Source organism: Numida meleagris, chromosome 17, assembly GCF_002078875.1.
Source record: "Numida meleagris isolate 19003 breed g44 Domestic line chromosome 17, NumMel1.0, whole genome shotgun sequence".
Classification (NCBI taxonomy): domain Eukaryota; kingdom Metazoa; phylum Chordata; class Aves; order Galliformes; family Numididae; genus Numida; species Numida meleagris.
The window spans coordinates 536,952-559,458 of NC_034425.1; the positions used below are offsets into that span (position 1 = coordinate 536,952).

Sequence of the window (22,507 nt, forward strand, 5' to 3'; positions counted from 1 at the left end):
TCTTTGCAGTATAGGAGAAACCTTGAAGTTCTGCTTCTCACCTTCTGGAGTGCTGTGCTTTGTGTGGTGGGCACAGCACCTTGGCCTGGAGGGTGATGGGTTTTAGACCCAAACCTCTCTTGAAGGTCTCCACCTGGCTGTGGGCTCTGGAGAGAGCTGACTGACCTGCCTGGGACACCAAGGTCTTGCTGCTCACCTTACCTTGCTGTCTGCAGCCAGTCCTGGACCTCTCACCCGCTTCTGTGCACACTGAGCCAGGGCAATGATTTTGTTCTGCTGCCGCATGTGTAACATGTGGTGGTAGCCTCCTCCAGCTACCACCCAAAAGGTGAGGGCACCTCCTGTGGTGGCCAAGGAGGACATGGCCTTGTGGTCATAGCAGGAGGGTTGGTGGCCCTGGCATGGTGACAATTCCAGTGCTACTCGTGGGGGCAGGACCAGCTGCAAAGGTTCTGGGGAGGGAAAGGCACCATGGCCCGAAATGGGATTTCCCCACACCTGTGCTGGCCAAGCCTGGCATGATAAGAGAGAGCAACAGAAGGGCCAAGAGCTGTTCTGCTGGGCTTTCCTGGTTGCTCCAGTCCTCCTTGGGGGGCATACGAGCCTTGAGGCTGCTGTGGGAAGCACTGTGAGGGGCTAGCTGTGAGCACAAGAGACAAGGCAGGAGAGCAGGTGGTAGGCACTGGCCAGTCTGGCTCCCATTCTTTCACCAGGATGGGGCCTCTGGAATAAAGGCTCATTAAAACATCAGCAACAAGAGAACATTGTTCAAAATGGCAATGACAGTGATGCTTTCAGTCAGTTGTTAGTACTGAGCTCATTCCTATGAGGTTCCCTTTCCTCTAGAGTCAGCTCACTGCTGCCAGTTTGAGTTTGCAAGGGGCCAGAGCCCTCCTTTGCTCTTTTAGGAGCTCAAGCACCCAGCTTCAATCTGGGGAGCCATGCTGTCTCACATGTGTTGAGCTGCCACACCAGCACTGGAGTGGCATGTTCTCCCATGCACCCTCATGTGAAATGCATGTGACGCCCCACAGCAATGGACAGAGTGGGCTGGTTTCTGCTCGTTTCAGGCTGGACCTTTTTGTTGTTGTTGTTGAGACTGTGAATATTGAGAGCCTCCTTAGGAGAAGGAGTGCTCAGAGGACGTGCCAGGGCCAGGGACCCAGTCTCAGCAAAGCCTGGGAAGCTGCTGAGAGGAGCAGGGAGTGGGCACACAGCCTGGCTTCATGGGGACACAAGGAGGAAACCCAGGAAGGATGAGTCCTTGCTGTGACTCAGAAAACCCTGAATTTCATAGCTGGGAGCTGGCCTGGAAGAAGGGAGCAAGGTAAGAGGAGGAGGGAGGTTAGCAAACCCTTGTTTTGTCATCCCAACTATTCTCTGCTTTTGTTGTTTGTTTAAAAACTCTTTCTTGAATTTGAAAGCTCTATGATCTTTTTGAGATGTCCAATTGTAGGACAGAGGTGTAAGCAGTCTGCCTTGAAAGCCTGGTCTGCTCGAGGTAACCTTATGGAGGTTCCAGGGTTGGGTCTTCATGCATTGGGAAGAGCCTTTGAGACACCTGGTTGCTCCCTGCTGCAGGTGTGCAAAGCAGAACTCTGAGACCTCAGAGAAGAAGGAGAACATACAGCAGAGCTGCTAAGCCTCTTTTGCATTGAGTTCGCTTTTACTTTCAGTTATTTTAAGCTGTTTCAGGTGACAGAGCAGTTCCTGACAGAAGTAAGTCATCTGTCTAGTTGTATGTCTGTAGTAACAACTGTCTGGTTTCCAGTCCCTCCAGAAGGCTGGTACCCACATGCTCACTGGCACGTGTCCTTAGCTGTGAGCAGCTCTCTTGTAGGATAGTTTCAGCCCTTTTGAATTTAAAGGTATCTTTGTTTTCTTCCAGGAAAATCAGAGCCTCTTAACTGCAGACCCAGCATCTGATGTCTGGAAGGCCTATGTGGATTATGTAGATGAGATAATCCTGGATGGGTTCTTCACTGCCATTGAGACCTCGCTCAAGTACCTCCTGGAAAACACAGGTAACTACTGATTCCTCTCTGCTGGTCATAGTGTCTGCTTCAGTCTTGCCTAAGGGAAGTTTCCTGCTCTTCTTTGCAGTGAGAGTCATGCAGTGGGACCAGTGGGCTGTGCCCAAGGGGATTGGGATAGATCACTTTTCTCTCTCTCTGATGGCTATTGCAGCATTTGAATCCCTTGGGTGCAGCAGAGGTGTGATGCGTAGGATGGAGCTGGAGGAAGAAGCATTGCAGGAGTCAGGTCTCCCTTGCTGTTACCTGTTCTGTACTTTCCCTTGTGCCTAGAAGTTGCTCTTTTCCTGTCTACAGCAAATGCTGTCTATGGCAACTCCAGATTGGGTGGGTGACTCCATGTCCTGGTCACTGGAGCGAAGCATTGTGCAGGGAAGGGATGGAGAGGACAGTGCACCATTTGCATGGATTGCACAGACAAAACTGAGGAATCATCCCAAGTCTGTACTACAGCTCAGATATTGATCCTCTCCTGCTCTTACATGTACAAAGCATCAGGGTTATGCCATCTTCGATTTGTGGACAGTCTCCAGAGCTGATTCTGCCGCTGAAAGGCAGGGAAGAAAAACTCAGTCCTCGGGCATCAGGCCAGTGAGGAGATGAGGTGGGTTCAGGAGTCACTTCTGTCAGACCTCCTGCCTAAGACCACTGCGGAGGTGCACTCAACTCTGCTGCAAGCATCTTGTATTTACCTAAAGCACATTTCCAAAAATGCTTCCCTCATGGATGTGAAGGCACGCTGAGTTGGGAATTGAAATCCAACCATCTTGTTAAAAACACGCACATAATTTCACGTTTGAATTTGGCTTCCATTTCCAGTTACTGTGGTTTTTTTTTTTTTCATGCCTTTCTCCAATAAACCGAAGTGCCTCTTGGTTCCTGATGTTTTTCTCCTCTGCAAGTACTTTTGCACTGTAATTGTTCAGCTCTCAGACTCCCTTTTGATTAGCTGAAGAGCCTGGTCTCTGTAAGGCTTCACTCTGCAACATTTTTTTTCAGCCCTTAAATAATTTTTGCCTCATCTGTTCTCCAGTCTGATCTGTGGCTACTGGAACATTAGCTGGCTTGCCAGCTTTTCCCCTGTGCTGTTTGCAGGCACAATGTCACAGAATCCAGTGAGTAGGTGTCTACAGTCACATCTGCCAGTGTCCTTATGGGGTACAACACGTGTGTTCTGTGGTGGATGTTAGTGGTGACTCAAGGTCATTTCTCTCAACCTGAGAAAGATGCTGATGTCTCTGTTCTTCCTTACCAGATCCCAAGGCGGGACTTGCCCCCTTGTTTGAAGTGCAGCTGGATTTAGTGATGTCGGATTTGATTTTTCGTCCCTCCCTGGACCATGGTGCAAATGATGGCTTCTATGACATGGTGGAAAGCCTTCTCAATGACATCTACCGGATCTCCTCGCTGGTGCCCAGGCTGGCCAGGCACAGCGGCTTCCCCCACTACCAGGTCTGGTGGCTGAGCGCTGCCCGGTGCCCTGCAGCAGCACGGAGGCCCCACTGTCACTGTGCTCTGCTTCCCTCCCCTAGGCTGACATGGAGGACATGGCTGACCTGGCTGACATGCGCCACGACCTGATGGGACGCGTGCAGGCTGTGATGGCGGCCTGCTATGAATACCGCGGCGCCTTCGACCACTACTCTTACCTCTACGGGGATGACAGAAAGGAATTCTTCCGCCAGTTCCTACTCTATGGGCACATCCTCACCACTGCAGAAATCGAGGCTCATGCAGAGGATGGGGTCCCTGAGTCACCGCCTACACTTGAGCAGTTCAGGGAGCAGATTGACTCCTACGAGAAGATTTACGAGGAGGTGAATCGCATCGAGCCCATCAGCGTCTTCCATAGCTGGATGAGAGTCGATGCTCGGCCTTTCAAGGCGTCCTTGCTGAATGTGATTAAGAGGTGGAGTTTGTTGTTCAAGCAGCATCTCATTGACCACGTCACACACAGGTAAGAGCTGTTCCCACCTCCTCTCTCCAGGACCTGCACTGAGAAAAATGAGTTTCTCTTGTCTTGACTGGACATTTACCGCTTAACCAATATAGGAGCAAGAGTAGAGGGCCCCTACTATGTACCAGCTCCACCACATGCCCTGCAGCTTCCATCCCCTGGTCTCAGCTGGGAACATGTACTGCTGAGTGGATAAAGTGGAAACAGCTATGTGGGCTTGGTAGTCTTAGCATCCTACAAGCAGATCCTCCTGGGACCTGATGTGTGGTTTTAGGTAGGGTGTCTGTTTGTCCATTTGTCCTGATACAGCTAATCTATTCTGGCAGTCATGGGGAGGTAGCTTCAAGGTCACAAAAAGGGGGAGTTTTCCAAACAAGTTTTGAGGTAATGTTTTCCTTGCTCTGAGTAGCTGCTTGGTTACCAGCTTTGTGCAGGGTGATACATCAGGTGATTTGAGTAGTTGCAACTGGAGGATATTGTAGGTCTTGGATACTTGCAAAGAAGTATTTGCAGACATTTGTATTAGTGAAGACTGTTGTACGTGGTGGATGGTATGACCTCTTGTTGTGGTGGTTTTACTTTGATGGGAAGCTCAGCTTCACCATACCACTCTCTTACTCCCCTTGCTCGAAAGAACAGGGAGAGAAAATGTGGTAGAAAAGGCTCAAGGGTTGAGATGAGAACAGGGAGATCGCTCCCAATTACTGTCATGGGCAAAACAGAGTCAGTGTAGGGAGATTAATGTAATGTATTGCCTGTTACTAACAGGCTAGAGCAATGAGAAACTAAAATAAAAAACATCTTCTCCCCATGTACCTGTTCTGCCTCCTTCCTGGAGCAGTGCAGGGGATCAGGGCATGGCCTGCAGTCAGCCCGTGATGCTTTGTCTCTGCTGCTCCTCCATGGTCACTCTGCTCCTGCTCCATGTGGGTCCCTCCCATGGGATGTTGTCCTGCACAAACTGATCCCATCTGGGCTTCCCATGGGCTGCAGCACTTCAAGTACTGCTCCAGCGTGGATCTGTACTATCCACTGCTGCCCCGTGGGCTGCTCCATGACTTCATGGGGAGATCTACTCCGTGTGCTGCTCTTGGGCTGCAGGGGGACAGCCAGCTCCTCCACGGGCCTCTCCTGTGCTGCAGGTTTCCTCTGCTTCGTGCCTGGGGCACCTCCTGCCCTCCTTCTGCACTGACCTCGGGGACCGCAGGATTATCTCTCTGCATTTTAGCACTTGTCTCTCCCAGCTGCTGTTGTGCAGCAGCTTTCCCCTTTCTTCAGTCTGTTCTCCCAGAGCACAGCCAGCATTGCTCACTGCTCAGCACGGGTCCGTTTTGGAGTAGCTGGATCTGGCTCTTGTCTGACATGGGGCAGTCCCCTTGCAGTCTCCTCACTACCAAACCCTTGCCACGTAAACCTAATACTTGTGTTCTTTTCAGGATTGTGACTTTGATAGATAATTTCTATGCAAAGAATTTTTTGTATAGCTTTACAACTAGGCAGTTAGGGGCTCTTGCTAAGAGTCCTTGACTCAGCAGTTTAGTCTTCATTAGGTGAAGAATTTAAGAACCCATATTGGCCCAGCGACATCCACAGAATTTAAGCAGGTACTTAATACTGTTTTGAGAACAGAAGCGTGGCTGTGCTAGAAAAGATCACAGATCCAGGAGCCCATCGTGTCTCTGCTGGCTGTGCCCATTAGCCTGCAAGATTAAGAACAGGGTAAAGCTGGTAGAGAACCTTCCCCAGCTTCCCCTCACTGCATGTTTATCTGCTTTACATTGTGTAGCTTGACCGACCTTGAAGAATTCATAAAAATTGCTGATGAAGGTTTGAGCAAAAAGGTTGAAAAAGGAGATTATGACGGCTTGGTGGAGATTATGGGTCATCTCATGGCTGTTAAAGAAAGGCAGAGTGTCACTGATGCCATGTTTGAGCCCATGAAGCAAACTGTGGAGCTGCTGAAGACATACGAGCAACAGCTGCCTGAGGAAGTCTATAAGCAACTGGAGGTGAGTGAGAGCTGATGGTGGACACACAGATTTTCCAAACAGGAGATGTCAAAGAGAATGTGAGTTTAATAGCATTGCAGGATATTTAAGACCCCATTCCCAATCATTAGAGGGCCTCGTTGGATAGTGTTTTGCTATTGTGGGATGTGTGGTGATAGCTCTAAATTTTGGAGTTCTATTGAGATTTTCTTTTAAAGCAGAGATTAAGCCTTTTGTTATGTATGAAAAACATAGAATTGCCTGCTCCAACTCCCAGCGATTACTTTTGAAAAAAATTAATGCATTTTCAAATGCATCTGTTAATTGGGTTGAATTATAATTATTTTTAAATAAGCCGGTTCTTGGCAACTGTAGAGATGGGGAAGATAATGTTGGCAGAGGAGTTGCCTTCTCAAAGGACTTCAGTCCTCCACTGGATCTGTAACGCCAAATCTCCTTGACTCAGAGGATATCACTGCAAACAGGTTCTGAAAGTGTTCTGACGCCTTTCCAGAACTGGCTCTGATGAATCGGTTTTCTTCTGGGAATTCCTTTCGCTTCATTGAAGGGGACCATGAGCTGAAGGTTAGAAAACACTGAGAGGTACCCAGCCAGCCTTGGGGGCTAGGAGGAAATTCTTCTGTGGGTTCCCCATCCCTGGAGGTGCCTGAGGCCATGGATGGGTCCTGGGCAGCCTGAGCTGGTGGGAGGCAGCCAGCCCATGGCAGGAGTGGGGCCGGGGGGCTGTAAGGTCACTTCAAACTCAACCATGCTGTGATTCTATGGTGTGATCTTTTTACAGTGGAGAAGTGCATGGGTACGTGCCAATGGATACCCTGTGGTCAGTGAGTGCTGTGGGCAGAACCCAAGGCTGAAAGTGGGGCCTTTCCTGGAGATTTCCTATCTTATGGTCCTGTGTAGCAAAGACTCCCATTCTCTGATGCAGGCTTGGGTGGCAGCGAGTGGGGTTTGGTAGTTCCCTGGTTTCCTGCTTTTCCCTTCAGATGCAGGAGAGAACAAACTAATTGTGTTCTTTCTAGCAACACGGAGTTGAATGGTTGAGTCGCTGCCATATAGGGTGGGAAAACCAGAAATAAGTTATTCTCAGTGCCTCTCGCTCCATGGCTGTGGCTGGGCTGGAGCTGGTGACAAGGACAAGAAAGCAGCTCCATGCGTGCCCTGACAAAGCAGAGCACTGGGATTCAGAGACAGCAGAGCCCTTGGCCAGTGTCAGTATCTGGGCTGAGAATATGGCCCAAAAGCCTGGTGAGAAGAAGTGCATCCCCTTCAGAAGGAAATCCCGGGGTTGTCAGCAGCACCGTGTGCTTACAGCTTGGCTGCAGACCTGAGAAAGAAACCAGTCTTATTTAGCACCAATTTTATATACACGACTGGAGGGATTTGCCCCAGAGTCCTGCTTCTTAATTAGCTCTGAAAATCCATCTGATCTGATGAGCTGGCACAGACAGCCCCTCCTCCTGCCTTTGGCTGCTCGCAGCCGTCTCTGCATCCCGATGGGCTCAGTGTTAGCATCAGTGTTCTGTCTCAAGTATTGAACCGTTGTGGGAGCCCAGAATTTAGCATGGGGCCCTTTTTTATTTTTGTAAGTTATTGAAAATATTTTTGTGATGAGAGCATCTGGTTGTAAGCTGTCAGTCTTCAGTATTCTTCAAAACTGTGAATACCTAGTTACGTTTTATCCCAAACTGTATGTTTAGCTTTTACATCGTGGGCATAGTTCCTTACAACTTGTGACACGGATTCAGTTGCGTTTCCTGTTCTGGGCTTATCCACAAACACATCAGATATGCCATCTATCAGGTTTCAGATACGTCCTACCAGTGTTTAAATTTTGCTTGCAGGAGCTGCCAGAAAAATGGAACAACATAAAGAAGCAGGCGATAGCGGTGAAGCAGCACGTGGCTCCTTTGCAGGCAAACGAAATGACAGCTCTGCGCAAGAGCTGTGTGGCCTTTGATGCTGAGCAGCACAGATTCAGAGAGCGCTTTCGGAAAGAAGCACCGTTCAGGTACAGGCAAATTGCAGCATCACGTAAGCCCCAAGGAAAAAAGCTCGATGAAGTCATCTCTGAGCGTCTGTGTTCTAGCCTTTGCATACATTTCCTACCTTCTGACAGTGCTGTATCTGCTACACCTGGGGTGTCGTGTTGTTGGGAACTCTGTCCAGAGCTAGCGAGACATGGAGTCTGGATGCTGAGTGCACAGTGTTGCTTTAAAGTGGCGTCAGCTCTGCCACGTGGAAGTACCATCAGTGTGTACTACAGGTGTTTAATCTCTGCTTTGTCTCTTGGAGGCACCGTTTGTTTTCTTTTCTTCAGAAGTTGTTACAATAACATTTCTTTCTAGGTTTGATGCTGAAAAGCCTTATCAACTGCTGGATGCAAAGAACATTGAGATTAAACAAATGGAGTCAGCCATGACCTCGATTTATGAATCAGCTGCTCTGTTTGAAGTCACGGTGCCAGATTATAAACAACTGAAGCAGTGCAGAAAGGAGATGCGTCTTCTCAAAGAGCTCTGGGATATGATCTCAGTTGTGAACACCAGCCTTGATGACTGGCAGACCACCAAATGGGTGGATATCAACGTGGAAAACATGGATCTCGAGTGCAGAAAGTTTGCAAGAGAGATTCGAAATTTGGATAAAGAGATGAGGGCATGGGGTGCTTTCACAGGGCTGGACAGCAGAGTGAAGAACATGCTGACGGCGCTGAAAGCTGTAGCAGAACTTCAAAATCCTGCTATTAGAGAAAGACACTGGGGACAACTGATGCAGGTGACAGGTGTGAAGTTTGTGATGGACTCTGACACCACACTGGCTGATCTTCTGAAGCTCAGCCTGCATAACTTTGAGGATGAAGTTCGTGGAATTGTGGACAAAGCAGTGAGGGAAATGAGCATGGAGAAGGTCCTGAAGGAGCTAAAAATGACCTGGAGCAGCATGGAGTTTCAGTACGAGCCTCACCCACGGACAAACATCCCATTGCTGAAGTCGGATGAGGAACTCATTGAAACTTTGGAAGACAACCAGGTGCAGCTGCAGAATTTAATGACATCCAAATGTATTGCTTTTTTCTTGGAGGAGGTATCTGCATGGCAGAGGAAACTGTCCACTGTGGACTCTGTCATTTCCCTCTGGTTTGAAGTGCAGCGTACGTGGTGTCACCTGGAGAGCATATTCATAGGCTCAGAAGATATACGGACACAGCTTCCCGAGGTAAGAAAGCCCAAGTCCCATTTTTTTTCTGTTGGGAAAGGGTTGAAGGAGATCCTCCCTGATCTGAAATGAGATTATCTATAATGCCATGTTTCCCAGAGTGGGACATTTCTCCAGCTGCTTCCCTTTTGGCAGAGACTCCAATAGTGCTACAGTAGTTTCCCTAGTGCTGCCCAGGGATGTTTTTGTGCTGTAGGTTGTGCCTGAGCTGCGAAGCTGATTTTCACTGTAATGGAGCAAATACAGCGTTACTGGAGACTGAGTGCAAGGCTGCTAGCCCTGTTCAGTGCTGCAGGCGGGTTCCCTACTTACTTGGAGGATAGGGGACCAAGATAATTATGGAAATGCTGCAAGACCTCCAAACAGACCTGAGCCAAGCAGCTCTGGCAGCATCTGCTTCCATGCCTTCAGTGCTGCTGCAGGGGGAGAGCAGATGTTTGCTTGCTTCAGCAGCTGGAGCACACTTGTCATTGATGACCTCCTTGGGGTGTCTGTGGAGGCCCACCTTCCAGCCTGGTTCCATTTGTTAATTAAAAAATGCTCCGATTTGGTTCTTGGCCCCGCTCGTCTGCTTGCATCCATGCTGAGGGACCTCCCTTTGCATGCGCTGGAGTTGGCAGTGTCCCCACTGTCCCCATCCACACGTGGTGCCAGGTCTAGGGTGGAGCCAGGGTCTGTCACCTAAGACAGGATGTGCACAGCCCAGTGATGCCCTGGTGATGAACCACCTTGTCGCTGTCCCCCTGACCTGCTCTGCATGGACTGTTATGCCCACAGCTTTTCTTACTGGGCAGTGTAGACAGGTCCTAATTACCAGAGCTGTGAAGGCTGTACCATGTGCCAGCAAGCTCTTAATATCTGGCAGCTCTCTGATAGCATGTGTGAAATCACTTCATGATGTGAATCTGCATCCTGCTGGGCAGCTGTCTGCATCTCAATACCCACCTGGCAGGTGGCACAGACCAGAAGCTCAATGTTTCTGGAGGCTGAACCTCCTCGGGATGCAGCCAATGCTGGGGAGCACTGTGCCAGCAGGGCATGGGATGCACTGGAGCCTCCTGCGTGCCTTGTGTGGAGGTGCCAGCCCTCGGGGCAGGGTCTTGCTGAGAGCAGGGTAGCATGGAAGTGCTGCTGGGAGAGCTTTGAGTGCTATAGTGGCCTGACTTGGGAGGATGGGAGGAGCAGGAACATTCTGAACGTAGCTTTGTTTATTCTTCACTGTTTAGTTCTAAAAATTCAGGATCCCCACTAGGTACAGAGCATGTGTGTCAGTGTGTTCCTCTGCTGCTACATGTTGTTTCCATGCCCTGCTTGAGGCAGGGAAGGGCTCTGCTGTGCAGGAGCCAGTGTCCCGATTTCGGAGGTGGGCATTGGAGCTCCTGTGCTGTACCAGGAGGGGAAGAGCAAGCATGCATGGAGTCAATGTCCTTTCCTCTGTGTGGAAATGTCTGCTGCTGCCATGGCCAGGGAGGCCATGATATAGCATCTGAACACAGGAAAATAGATGTGAGGAGACATTCAAAGGGCAATTCAAGTCCGTGAAAGTGGTGGATCCTAGGCACTGATTTCTGCATGGATTACTTTATCCATGACTTCTCTGGGATGCAGTCAGAAGAAGGTGAGCGCTTGTTTTGGGCATTTGGGTGGAAGAGCCCTTCCACAATGGTGATGTCCCTTTCTGCTCTGGGCATGAGGCTCTCAGTAGGGAATCTCTCCCCTCAACTCAAATATGTTGCCTAAAGGATGGGACCTTCTAGCACGAAATTAGTGCTTTACCATGAATATATTCTCTGTTGCTTTTTAGGACTCCAAACGCTTTGAAGGCACTGATGTTGATTTTAAGGAACTGGCCTATGAAGCTCAGAAAACCCCAAATGTAGTTGAAGCTACCAATAAACCAGGCCTTTCCCAACAGCTGGAGAATATTCAGAGTAGGTAAGTGTCACTTTGGTCCCTGGATTTTGGCAGAGGCTGGGATCAGCTCTAATAAGTTAGCTTAACCTGTGCTCTGAGGCTTTCTTTCTAAGACTGCAGGGTTGTTTGCATTCACAAGTTGCACCTGTTCTTTCTTGAGTCCTTTTATTTGTGATCCATCACCTTGAAGCCCCCAAAGTGGAGCCTGGCTTTGCATACGTGCAAATTCTCATCCTGCCTATCGATTTGCTCACGTACAAAAGTAGGCACTCAGCAGGTTTGAGTAACACGTGGCCTTACTGCCACCCTAAAGACAACGTCTTAAAGATCTATTTAGCAGTCCAGGCAGGAATATCTGCAGCAGAGCTGAGCCTATGTTCTTTAATTTACAAAATTGTCTCTGCATATATACCCTTGGTGTATGGAAGATCTAGACTGCTTGAGAAAGACCTTACTGTCCTGAGATGGATACACTTCTCACTTAGCATATGAGCTTGTCTGCCTGGAACACACTGAAAGCTTAATATGATAGCTTTTTTGTCAGTAATAACTATCCTCTTAAAATAAAGTGCTTTTTTTTAATATATATATTAGGTAAAGCCAGTGTTGCTCACAGAGGACTAGCTGTGTGTTATTTATGAAGTTTGTAAGCTCAGCAGCAGTTTAGCGTGTAAACACTGAAAGATTTATTTTAGATTGGAGCAAACAAATTTCCCTTCAGGCTTCACAAACACAAAGAGCTGACTAGGTTTGAATAAGACTTTAAAATACAGCTTGTTAAAATAAAAGCAGTTATGGAAACTTTCATCCCAGTGTGAAATCACCTGTGAAAATTATGAACTTGTCTAAAACAGCAAGTCAGACTGCAAACGCTTTCCAGCTTCTTCCACTTTTGTTTTTGCTTTTCTGTGAGGCTCCTCTGGCTCCTGGGCTGTTTGGCCCTTGGGGATACAGGGCGACCTGTGAGTTACTACATGCTATGCTGCCCTATTCAGTAAATGCTGTAGAGGACCAGACCATAGGCTCAGCTCATGTCTGACATTTTCCCATGGTAGGGGAGAATCTGCCTGATAACCCAAACTGCAGCATGAAGCGTGGAGGGATATTCTTCTGCCTTTCCTGGGCTCAGTTTACTCGCTTTGTTTCTCCAGGCTGTCACTATGTGAGAAGGCTTTGGCTGAATATTTGGACCGGAAGAGGTTGGCCTTTCCCAGATTTTACTTCATTTCTTCTGCAGATTTATTGGATATTCTTTCCAATGGCACCAACCCACAGCTGGTATGCATTGCTCTGTGTCGCCTTTGCATTTTCCAACTGTCAGTAATGTCACCGTGGAAGACCGTGTCCTGGAACTCTCCGGTAGCTTCTCCTTTCTTTGAGTGCTTTTTCTAACCCTCCTTACTTCGTTAAATTGTAATTCCTGCACAGGTGAACTTCATCTGTCATCTCTGAAAGTCAGTGCACACTGTGTTGTCAGATGTAACCTTGGTGATGCTGGCAGATGGTTCTGAAAGCATCGCAGAAAGCAGAGTTTGTCTGTGTGCTGATGGTGCCAAACCACTGGTTTTGTTTGCACTGTGATGTGGTGAGCTGAGAGGAGACTTACCATTCTTGAAGATTCAGCTAGAACTTGTTGCTGACCCAGGCTCCGCAGCCTCAGGTGCCACCTACCACCCGCTGCTGGAAGAGCTGCAGACCAAGCATTTAGTGTGGAAGGAGAGGTCCCCTTGGAGGTAGAAGAGTCCTTTGTTATTCAGCCACTGCACACCTCAGGGTGCATGCTGTATGTTCTGCGTCCTGCCCGGGGTCCTGGGCTTTCTGATCAAGGAGGTTTCTCTGCTCCAGTCTGAGTTTCTGAATGCCAGGTATGGGGAAGTCCTTTGAAATGCACAATTCCTCCTGATTACTTGTAGCGGGGGAATTTGTAGTAACCTTCCTATTTTAGGAAATGACCTCCAGGTGTGCTTTCTGGCATTCCTCAGATGAGCACAAACTCTTCCTGTCTCACAGTGGGCGGAATTCAGTGGATTCATTCCCGAGAAGTTCTGCAGAAATTTCTCCGTACAGAGCAAAGCAGCGTTAGGGTTGTTTAGTGGTTTAGGAGCGCTGTCAGGAAATGGGGGCTATCGTGGGCTACACAGTGCCGTGCTCTGGCTGGCTGTGCTTGGGATGCATCATTTGTCCCGAGCTTGGTTTATCAAACTGATATATAGTTTTGCAGCAAATGAAGAGTTTGTTGGATAAGGAATAAATTCTTTGTTTCATCTTTCAGTAGTGGATAACCTCACCTCCAAGCTTTTCATCTAATTAGGAATGCGGATGTATGCATGGAGCAGGTCTGTGCGTGCATTTGACAGTGTTGTTATTTATTGCTAACCTTTACCACTGCTTGTACCTGCCTCTGCTGCTGGCTGATTTCAGCCCTCAGAGCATCACAAATACCTAGTTGACTGATGCTTAAAATGGAGAGAAAAAAAAAAAAAGAAGTTGGAAACAGAAGATACCGTGTCAAAATGCTCCGCGGAGTATGAAGAAAGTCCACATGTTTTCTGTTATTTGAATCTATCTGCGGCGAAATCAAAGTAAATGTCAAGTAGGATCATACATGAATATACTCTCAGGTTTTCTTCTGTACTTTCAAAATCTGATCATCCCTAAGAGAGGATTAAATGCACAATGCTATTATCCTCTTGAACTGGATGTTGAACTTGGGTGGATTCAGGTGTTCCCAGGGCTCCTGTGGCAAGATTATACCAAGGATTGTCCGAAGCCTTACGGGCTGGCCAAGGTGTGGGAGGTGGGGATGTGTGAGCAGAAACTTCTAGATGTAGGAAAAATTTACTTAAGATATGAAAGGAGAGATTATAATCCTGGCAGATGCAGAGTGCCAGTTTCTTCTTGGAACTATTCAGCATCTTCCAAGGTTTGGCCCTACTTGAACATGCATGAGATGACTTCCGAGGAATGTGAGCTGTAGCTTGTGAGAGCGAGTGTGGTTGTCCTTTGTGAGTCAGATTTGAATGGAAAAGTCCATTGTCTTTCTCTGAAAGCATCAGCACACCAGGCATCTCGGGCTGTTCTCAGTCTCGTCCCATGGGAGGTTGCCTGGGGCTGACTCCCCACCCCTGGCTGTCCTTGAGAAGTGCAGCTCTTCTCTGGGACTGCTTTGTGAGCTGACCCTTGGGGGAACTCAGCCCTGGGAGACAGCTGCTTCTGGTGGTGGTAGTGTGTGACACACAGTGATCTACTACACAACTGAATGGAAGTGATCTGGAAGAAGCACAGATGACCTGCTCAGCTTCCAGCAGGAAGGTGCTGATTTTGAGAGCCTGCAGCAGCAAATCTGGCACCTCCGTGTTGGCTTTTCAGTCTCATACGGGAGTGAACAAGGCAGGACTTGATTATTCTTTTCATTCTGCAAGAGCTCTTTTGGTCAAGAAGGAGGTTTCATAGAAGGTCTGGGCTGCTAACCTGTTTATCATGGGTCTTGGTCAGAAATAAAGATCTTATCTCACCATGACTCATGACTTTTCATTGGCCCAAAATCGTCTTCTAGTGGAGAGAAAACAGGGAGATTTGCAGCAAATAAAACTCCCCAGTGCGCTGTGAATAAAATGATGTGGAAAAATGACTGTGGACCTCTCAACTTTACATGGTAGGAAAACTGGGGCTAGGAGGGGATGTAATGTTTGAATGTTTGCTTTCTATGCTGCTACCCTATGTAGGAGATTTCTCAGTGGAGAAGTATGCTTTATTAAGGCATGTCTGCTTTGTGAATTGAATAGAAATAGCAGTAAGTATTGGAAGGGAAAGCAGTAAGCTTGTGATCCTCGCCATGCATCAAAGGCTGTGGTCCTACTGAGACATTCAAGGGCTTGCTTTATGAACATGACTATGGCTGTGAGTTGTGCATGGTGATGGCTGCTCTGCTTGCCCTGTCTCGATCACTTATACAATTCTGCCTGCAGGTACAACGTCATCTTTCCAAACTCTTTGACAACTTGGCCAAGATGAAATTCCAGCTGGACTCTGAGCAAAAGCCAACCAAGATTGGCCTGGGAATGTACAGCAAGGAGGAGGAATACGTCAGCTTCAGTGAACCGTGTGACTGCAGCGGGCAGGTGAGAGGGAGGACCTTATCCAACAGAATGGTCTGGTGGGTTCTGCTCACCCACCCTCTTTTTGGGCTTCTGTCACCAAGACGTGATAGAACTTCACTACTCTCCCTTAATGAGAGAAAAGTTGGAAGAGGTGGTTGTGTAGTTTAACAACTCTATTATACTCAGTGGCCCTTGGTCTCACTGTGGTTAGGTCCTCACAGAATTGATGCATTGCCATTGCAATCCACAGTGGGAGTAAGGGCTGGGGCCTTTTTCCAGCTAATTGGGGTTTCATTTATTCATTTATTTATTTTCTAAGACATTTCAAATGTTAGTCTTACATCTTGTTACAAATATCCTCATAAGGGAAGAACTGCGCATTGGAAATAGACTAAGCTGCTCCGTAGTACCTCTGCATGGGCATCTTTTGAAAGACAAGGCTTTTTTTCCTATTTTCTCATCTTCATTCCTTCCTGGGACGAGCTACTGAGCTACTGCTCAGCTAGTCTATCCCCACAGCTATACCTTCCTGCACTGTCTCATACAAGAAGCTGAAGTATGTATCAGCCACCAAACTGCACAGTGATGGAGCATGCTGCGTTTGTGCTGTCCTCTCAGTGAGGACGTTGTGAAAGAATGGTTTCATGAGGAGGAATCTTGTTCCAGAGTTTGGCAGCACTTTTTGCCTGCTACTGGCAGATTGCACCCGAGTCCTAGCTGTGATTCTTCTTGTGGCCTGGAGGTGGAACATTCTGCTCCAAATTACTCATCTGTGGAGTTCGTTTTTGTTTCTCCCATAGCTGGCGTTCAAGAAAGGTCTGCCTGTTGGTGTCTACACAAGCAAGTCGTCCAGTACCAGAATCATCTAAATCCACTGAGTCTGAAAGAGGCTGAGGCTTGTTTAGAGAGCTGAGATGCTTGTGCCGTTCTGTATCCTCACTTAGGCCAGAAGTGCTTAAGAAGAGCAGATGTGTTACTGTGATTTAATTTCCTCTCCAGGTTGAGGTCTGGCTGAATCACGTACTAAACAACATGAGGGCTACAGTCAGAGATGAGATGACAGAAGCTGTAATGGCATATGAGGAGAAGCCAAGGGAACAGTGGCTCTTTGATTACCCTGCTCAGGTATCTGCTGTTGTTCATCTCCTCTTGGTTTGGTGGATGGGAGAGGCAGCTCTTGGCCTTCTTCAGTCCTGCCCTTTCCTTCTTACAGTAACAGCATCTCGCTGTGACTGAGAGCCTTCCGCTGTGCTGTCCAGGAGCGGTGGAGGATGAGTTGTCCTTTTTCCTACCATTCTCCTAACAGAGTCTCCAGGCTGAGCCCCGTGGTCTGGTTGGGGCTGCAGGGAAGATACTCTCTTGGTTGGTTTGCAGTGCTCATTGGCTTGGACAGTGCTGTGTCAAAGAGAAGTTTATCTGCCCAGAGAAGGAGAGAGATGAAGATGGATGGTGAGGGCTAATGAGAGGAAAGAGCCCTTCAGATGCACCTCTGACAGCTTGGAGGTCTCCAGCTCTGCCTCCACTGCTGTGTCTGGCATGTGAAGAATGCTCATTTGCTAATAAGTAGATGTTAAATATGTCTTTATCACTGACGTGTTTTAAATGAATGTCGCTGAGCAGGTCCCTGTTGTCCTGTCTGCTGTGACTACTGTATCAAAAAATATTTAATTTCATGTCACGGATGCTTCATCTTTGATCTCTCATGGATCAGACACTCTCAAGTGTAAGTTCTGTTGTTTTCCCTGATACTGAGCCAGCGTCTTTCCCTAGGTGGCTCTGTCCTGCTCCCAGATTTGGTGGACAACTGAGGTCGGGATTGCCTTCGCCAGGGTGGAGGAAGGCTATGAGAACGCCATGAAGGAATATCACAAGAAGCAAGTGACCCAGCTGAACACCCTCGTTACCATGCTAATCGGGCAGCTCTCCAAGGGTGACAGGCAGAAAATCATGACGATATGCACCATTGACGTGCACGCTCGGGACGTGGTGGCAAAGATGATAGCACAGAAGGTTCGTGTTTGCAGCTCAGCACGGTCCTGGGCTGGGCACTGGAGTGGGGGTTAAAGGAGGGAGCGGACAGCCACATGCCGTTCAGCTTGCTGCCTCAGAGGGAGATACATGGCTGATTGTACCTCTGCAATGTTTGCTGTGAGGAGGCAGCCCCTGTCAGTGCTGCTCTGAGTCAGAGCCCTACAGCGCCAAGGGCTGCTTGTAATTGCTGCAGATTCACACTGGGGGTGGGAGAGTGGCCCTGTCCCTTCTGCCCAAGCACTTGTTGGCAGTCACTGGCATCACACTGGGAAGCTGCTGGATGTGGTCTCAATTGTGGATTTAGAAAGTCAGAGAAACATGCGGGCTTTTCATTTTGCAGCCCCTTGATGTGGTGTGGGGCCACAGGGACTCCACTGGGACTCCCTTTGTCCTGCTTTCCTTTTGTGCCACATGCCAAGCCCTGCAGTGGGCTGGAAGCGGCCCTGCTCTGAGCCTCCTTGGGTCCTCTCAGAGGCAACCAGGCTGTTCATGGTGCTTCTGGCTGCAGGGCTCAGCTCAGCCGGCTGGTGCCTGGGCCCAGTTCGTGGTGAAGCTGTGGTCACTGCTTTGGTTCCTCCTCTCTGCTGGTAGGAGGTGGGAAGGTGACAGCTTCTACTGTGTTGTGGAAGCACACCTGCCTTCACAGTGAAGGCCTGTCCAACCCCCAGGAGAACTTCACCACAGTTGCAGTTTTCGTACCTGCATTGTGTGTGCCCAGCTAGGATAGAGTTAATTTACTTTGTCGAGTCTTGTATGATGGCATGTTTTGGATTTTTGGTGAAAAGAGTTATGATGGCACACCAGTGTTTTAGCTGTGGTGGAGCAGTGCTCACACAGTCAGGGGATTTTGTACTTCTTGTGCTGCCCTGCAAGTGAGGGCTGGGGGTGTGCAAGGAGCTGGGAGGGGACAGAACCAGGGCAGCAGGCCCAAAGTGGCCAAAGGGCATTGCATAGCATGAGGTGTCATGCTGAGCAATAAAAGCTGGAGTAGAGAAGGAAGGAGAGGACGTTGGGAGTGATGGCATTTGTCTTCCCAAGAAGCCCTTATGTTTGATGAGCCCGGCTTTCCTCGAAGCAGCTGTGCATCTGCCTGCCCGTGGGAAGCAGCAGATTAATTCCTTATTTTGTTTTACTTGCACATGTGGATTTTGCTTGACTAGTAAACTGTCTTTATCTGAACCCATGAGTCCTCAGACTTTCACCTTTCCAATTCTTCCCCCATCCCTGCTGGGGAGTGGCTGTGTGGAGCTGAGGAGCTGCAGGGTTCCAGCACAGCACCAGCTCTGCGACGGTGCCTGTGGTTGCGTTGCAGGTGGACAACGCGCAGGCGTTTGTTTGGCTGTCACAGCTCCGACACAGGTGGTCGGATGAGGAGCGGCACTGCTTCGCCAACATCTGTGATGCCCAGTTCCTCTACTCCTACGAATACCTTGGCAATACCCCTCGGCTTGTGATCACTCCGCTGACAGACAGGTAGGTCCCTGGGAGCCACCATCACAGCTGCACTGTGCCCTGCAGTCAGACACAGCTGCCAAACACGATGGGTTTGGTTCTGACACCCACATCCCCCTTGTTCTTTCTCCACGTCCCAGCGTTCTTATGGCAGAGCATTAACTCTCACCTGGTTTGTGGCTTGGTGGTGGAACCCACTGGGTTATCTGTGCCTCAGATCCCAGGCTGAGATTTAGCTCACAGATCGACATGTTCACCTGTGTGTTTGCCTTTGCATGGGTTGTCCATAGCCTCATGCAGTTGTTGATTCTAGAGAACTTTCATCCCATCTTGAAGTAGACACCTACTGTGTGGTTCTCTTGCCTCTACTGGGACACTTGGAGGGACTTGAGGTGCTCTACAACATCCCAGCTGGCTTCCAGCTACCAGTTCAGAAACATTCAAGTCTTCTGTGGACACACACCGTGTCACATCTTCCCACCCTATGTGACATCTTAGTGGCTAGGAGCATCTCAGGTGGCTCAGGTCAACCATGTCAGTCAGTTGAGCCAAAACCCCATGTATTATCTTGTTTTGTTAGCTGTATTGACTACAACTCTGTGGCTTCAATAGGGAGCACAGACACCTGTATGGGCACCTCCCAGGTGTCCACCATCAGCATGACAGAGGAGCTTTGGGGCATGCTGCAGTACTGAGTAGGATGATTCCTAGGCCACCTGAGCAAGTTTCTGCCATTGACTGGCGATGGGATGCTTTGAGTTGGAGAGCACTGGGCAGCAAGAGGAAGGTCTCTCAGAAAAGCCAGCCTTTTCCTATGTTATCTGGGCTATGCTCAGTATTGGTGAGCAGTATGGGATTTCAAATAAAGCTTGAGTCTGGTTGTGAAGACCCATCAGCAGACCCTGATGGAGGATGATGAGCATCTCTTGGACAACCAGGCAGAGGTGGTAATTAATGTAGAGGAGGATATTCAGCTTGCACATGCACTCTGCTCAGGTCCTGCTTTGCAGATCAAAAGCTCTCCTGTGTGCGTTGCCTTGGTCCTTTTGCTCTGCACCCCAACAGTGACCTGTTGGGCCAAGTCTGAATCTCTTCCCTTTTTCCCTTTATCTTTTGCTGTGAAAGATGTTACATCACCCTGACCCAGTCACTGCATCTGACCATGAGCGGAGCACCTGCAGGCCCTGCAGGCACCGGCAAGACAGAGACTACGAAAGATTTGGGGCGAGCCCTGGGCATCATGGTGTATGTGTTTAACTGCTCCGAGCAGATGGACTACAAGGTACTGCAGTGTCGGCACCTTGGCCTGGGGATGCCTGCTGAAACCTAAAGTAATCCCACTGAGATCACTGCCCTCCACCGCCTCGCTCTGCTCCTTTCCACCGTTCTCCTTGTCCTCCTCCTCCGTTTTCCAAAGGGAAAGTTCCCAAAGAACTGGCATGTGGTTGGTTGAGAGGCTGAGAACCAAGCCATGCTCTCTGCCTCATTGCCCCCTTTCCCTTTCCTTCTGGAATTAGTTTATCATGTGAAATGCTTGAAAAATCTTGGCCTGTTTGTTTGGGGTGGAGGCAGCGTTAATACTTCAGCCCTTGGTCGTTTCTCCCCGCCATGCTCGCGGGCTGATGTGCCCTGGTGGGGGGTGGCACCTGTCCTGCTTTTTTTGGGGGTTCTCTGCCAAATAAAGGCAGAACCCTGCTGAACCTTCCATCGCTGCAGAAGGTTGAATCGTCAGATCGAGCCTTGCCCTGTGCCGCTCTGGCACGGTACAGTGATTTTGGTAGCCTTAGATCATATTTTATTCAGCTTATGGGCTCTCCCAGGAAGCAGAGCCATAAGTAATTCAGCACAGGTGACCTTTAAATCAAACTAGTGCACGGATAGATCAAGAAAGTGCAATTAGCAAATCAAGTGGCAAACTGCGCAGAGCTATAAATATTATAATTGAGTTGTGCCTGCTGTTTCCATGCACTTTTCTAAATACCCACAATAGACTGTAAATTGCTAAAAATAAACAGACTGGGAGAGAAAATAAGAAAATCCTTTTTTTTTTTTTTTTTTTCTTTCTGGAGTTGCTTCCGTTCGTAACGTCACTCTTGTGATTTTGACATTCTGTTTTTTTATTTTTATTTCTTTCAGTCTTGTGGGAATATTTACAAAGGCCTTTCCCAGACGGGAGCCTGGGGCTGTTTTGATGAGTTTAACAGGATCTCAGTTGAGGTCCTTTCTGTGGTGGCTGTACAGGTAAGTGGAGAAACTCATAAATAAACACAGACAAGGCAGAGCCGTGCTGCACTCTTAGAGCAGCAGTAAACGTGGGAAGTGTGTGTTGCTGGTTTCGCAGTGTCGTGGGTGAGGGATTATATCCCAAGGTTATCACACGCAAATCACAGCACTGACGACGGGTAGCAGTTATGCTGCAAACATTTCTGTCGCTTCTTTTCTTTCCTGCAATTACAGCGTTAGTGTGCAGGCAATGCTTTTCTCCAGATCAGTATACACCGTGGTTCTGCACGCAGTCCTCCTGAGGAGTACACTTGTGTCGTTAACGTGCTGTGAGATAATTGCAGCCCATCATTTTAGAGGGAAGAAGCGTGTTATGGCTACTCAGTCTGCCGTGCAGGGAGGAGAGGGGGATGTCTGGGGCTGATCCGTGACCTGCTGGGCTTTCTGGTGGTTATTTATTGCCTCCAGTCAAGCACAGCTTTTGTATCATATGTGACAAATAGAAATATGTCCAAGATGTATTTTCTTAACACCTACCTGTCACCAACCCCCTGCAGTCTTTTTTCCCTTCTTTTGGTTTTCATGTGGATGTAGATTTAATCTCAGTGTCTATAACGAGGGGCGTTCCCAGCAGAGTGGGTGCAATTCTTAAGAGGAAAGCCTGCAGCCCCGTGGTGCAGCTCGGTGCTTCTCCCCACCAGTGTGAAACAGCTGGCCCTCAGAACTGGAACCTCTGCAGACTGCAGCTTTGGTTGATGTGCTTGCCTAGGATACACAGACAGTGTGGAATTAAAGCTTAGAGAGGGCTATTTGAGTTGTGCCTGGCTGTGCAGAACTGTTTTCCCTATAGGATGATTTCTCATCTCCTTGTTGGTTTATCTGTTCAGTGGAGACACTCAAGGTCAGGCCGGAGCAGGCTCTGAGCACCTGATGGAGCTGCAGGTGTCCCTGTTCATTGCAGGGAGGTTGGACTAGATGACCCTTAAGGGTCCCTTCCTACTCAAATGATTCTGTGATCGGTGAGTCCCATGTAACGCACATCAGCAGCCCTGGGAGAGGGGCTGGTAACAAGACCACCCCCTCATTATGCTGGGTAGCCCTGTTCTCTTGTGCTTATACGTAATCTGGCACTTCCCCTCCTCTTAGTGGCCGGTGAAGAAATCTGGAATTAGTTTGGAATCACTTTGAACTGTGTCTGAATGTTATCCAGATCCTCAGTCACGTTGGTGTCCTCTGAAGGCACCAGGGACATCTCTGAGGTGAGGTGGGCTATGGAGCCCATAGCTTGCAACTACCCTGAGCGTCTGGGTGGGGGGTGGGTGCTCAGCTGCGCTGGCCAGGCTGAAGCAGTTCCAACACGGGCAGCACTGAAATTGTGAGCCTTGGGGAATTTCACTGTGGAAAACAGGGAAGCTGAAGGGTTCAAGTTCTTCTGTGCCCAAGTGTCAGTTGAGTGCAGGGTTTTAGGATCCCAGTGTTTGATGGAGGTACAGAGTTCTTCCTTGGTTCTCTTTTGGGCTCAGTTTTGTAGAAAGAAATGTCTAGAGCCCAGAAATTTCTATACTCTTGTAG

General features: G+C 48.7%; 1 protein-coding gene across 3 annotated transcripts in view; it reads left to right on the forward strand.

Moving 5' to 3' along the window:
- The window catches only part of DNAH9 (dynein axonemal heavy chain 9), a 175,860-nt gene that overhangs the window by 16,236 nt on the left and 137,117 nt on the right, over positions 1-22,507 (forward strand). For 2 of the 3 annotated variants that reach the window (XM_021414422.1, XM_021414421.1), the window contains 14 exons: positions 1,889-2,024; positions 3,289-3,485; positions 3,566-3,990; positions 5,777-5,999; positions 7,841-8,007; positions 8,345-9,215; positions 11,020-11,150; positions 12,281-12,407; positions 15,098-15,250; positions 16,229-16,354; positions 17,000-17,239; positions 18,573-18,733; positions 19,838-19,994; positions 20,849-20,953. In XM_021414422.1, coding sequence (XP_021270097.1) covers positions 1,889-2,024; positions 3,289-3,485; positions 3,566-3,990; positions 5,777-5,999; positions 7,841-8,007; positions 8,345-9,215; positions 11,020-11,150; positions 12,281-12,407; positions 15,098-15,250; positions 16,229-16,354; positions 17,000-17,239; positions 18,573-18,733; positions 19,838-19,994; positions 20,849-20,953 — 3,219 coding nt within the window. Of the gene's footprint in view, positions 1-1,888; positions 2,025-3,288; positions 3,486-3,565; positions 3,991-5,776; positions 6,000-7,840; positions 8,008-8,344; positions 9,216-11,019; positions 11,151-12,280; positions 12,408-15,097; positions 15,251-16,228; positions 16,355-16,999; positions 17,240-18,572; positions 18,734-19,837; positions 19,995-20,848; positions 20,954-22,085; positions 22,195-22,507 lie in introns of those variants that run through there. The other variant, XM_021414423.1, reaches the window with a different exon arrangement.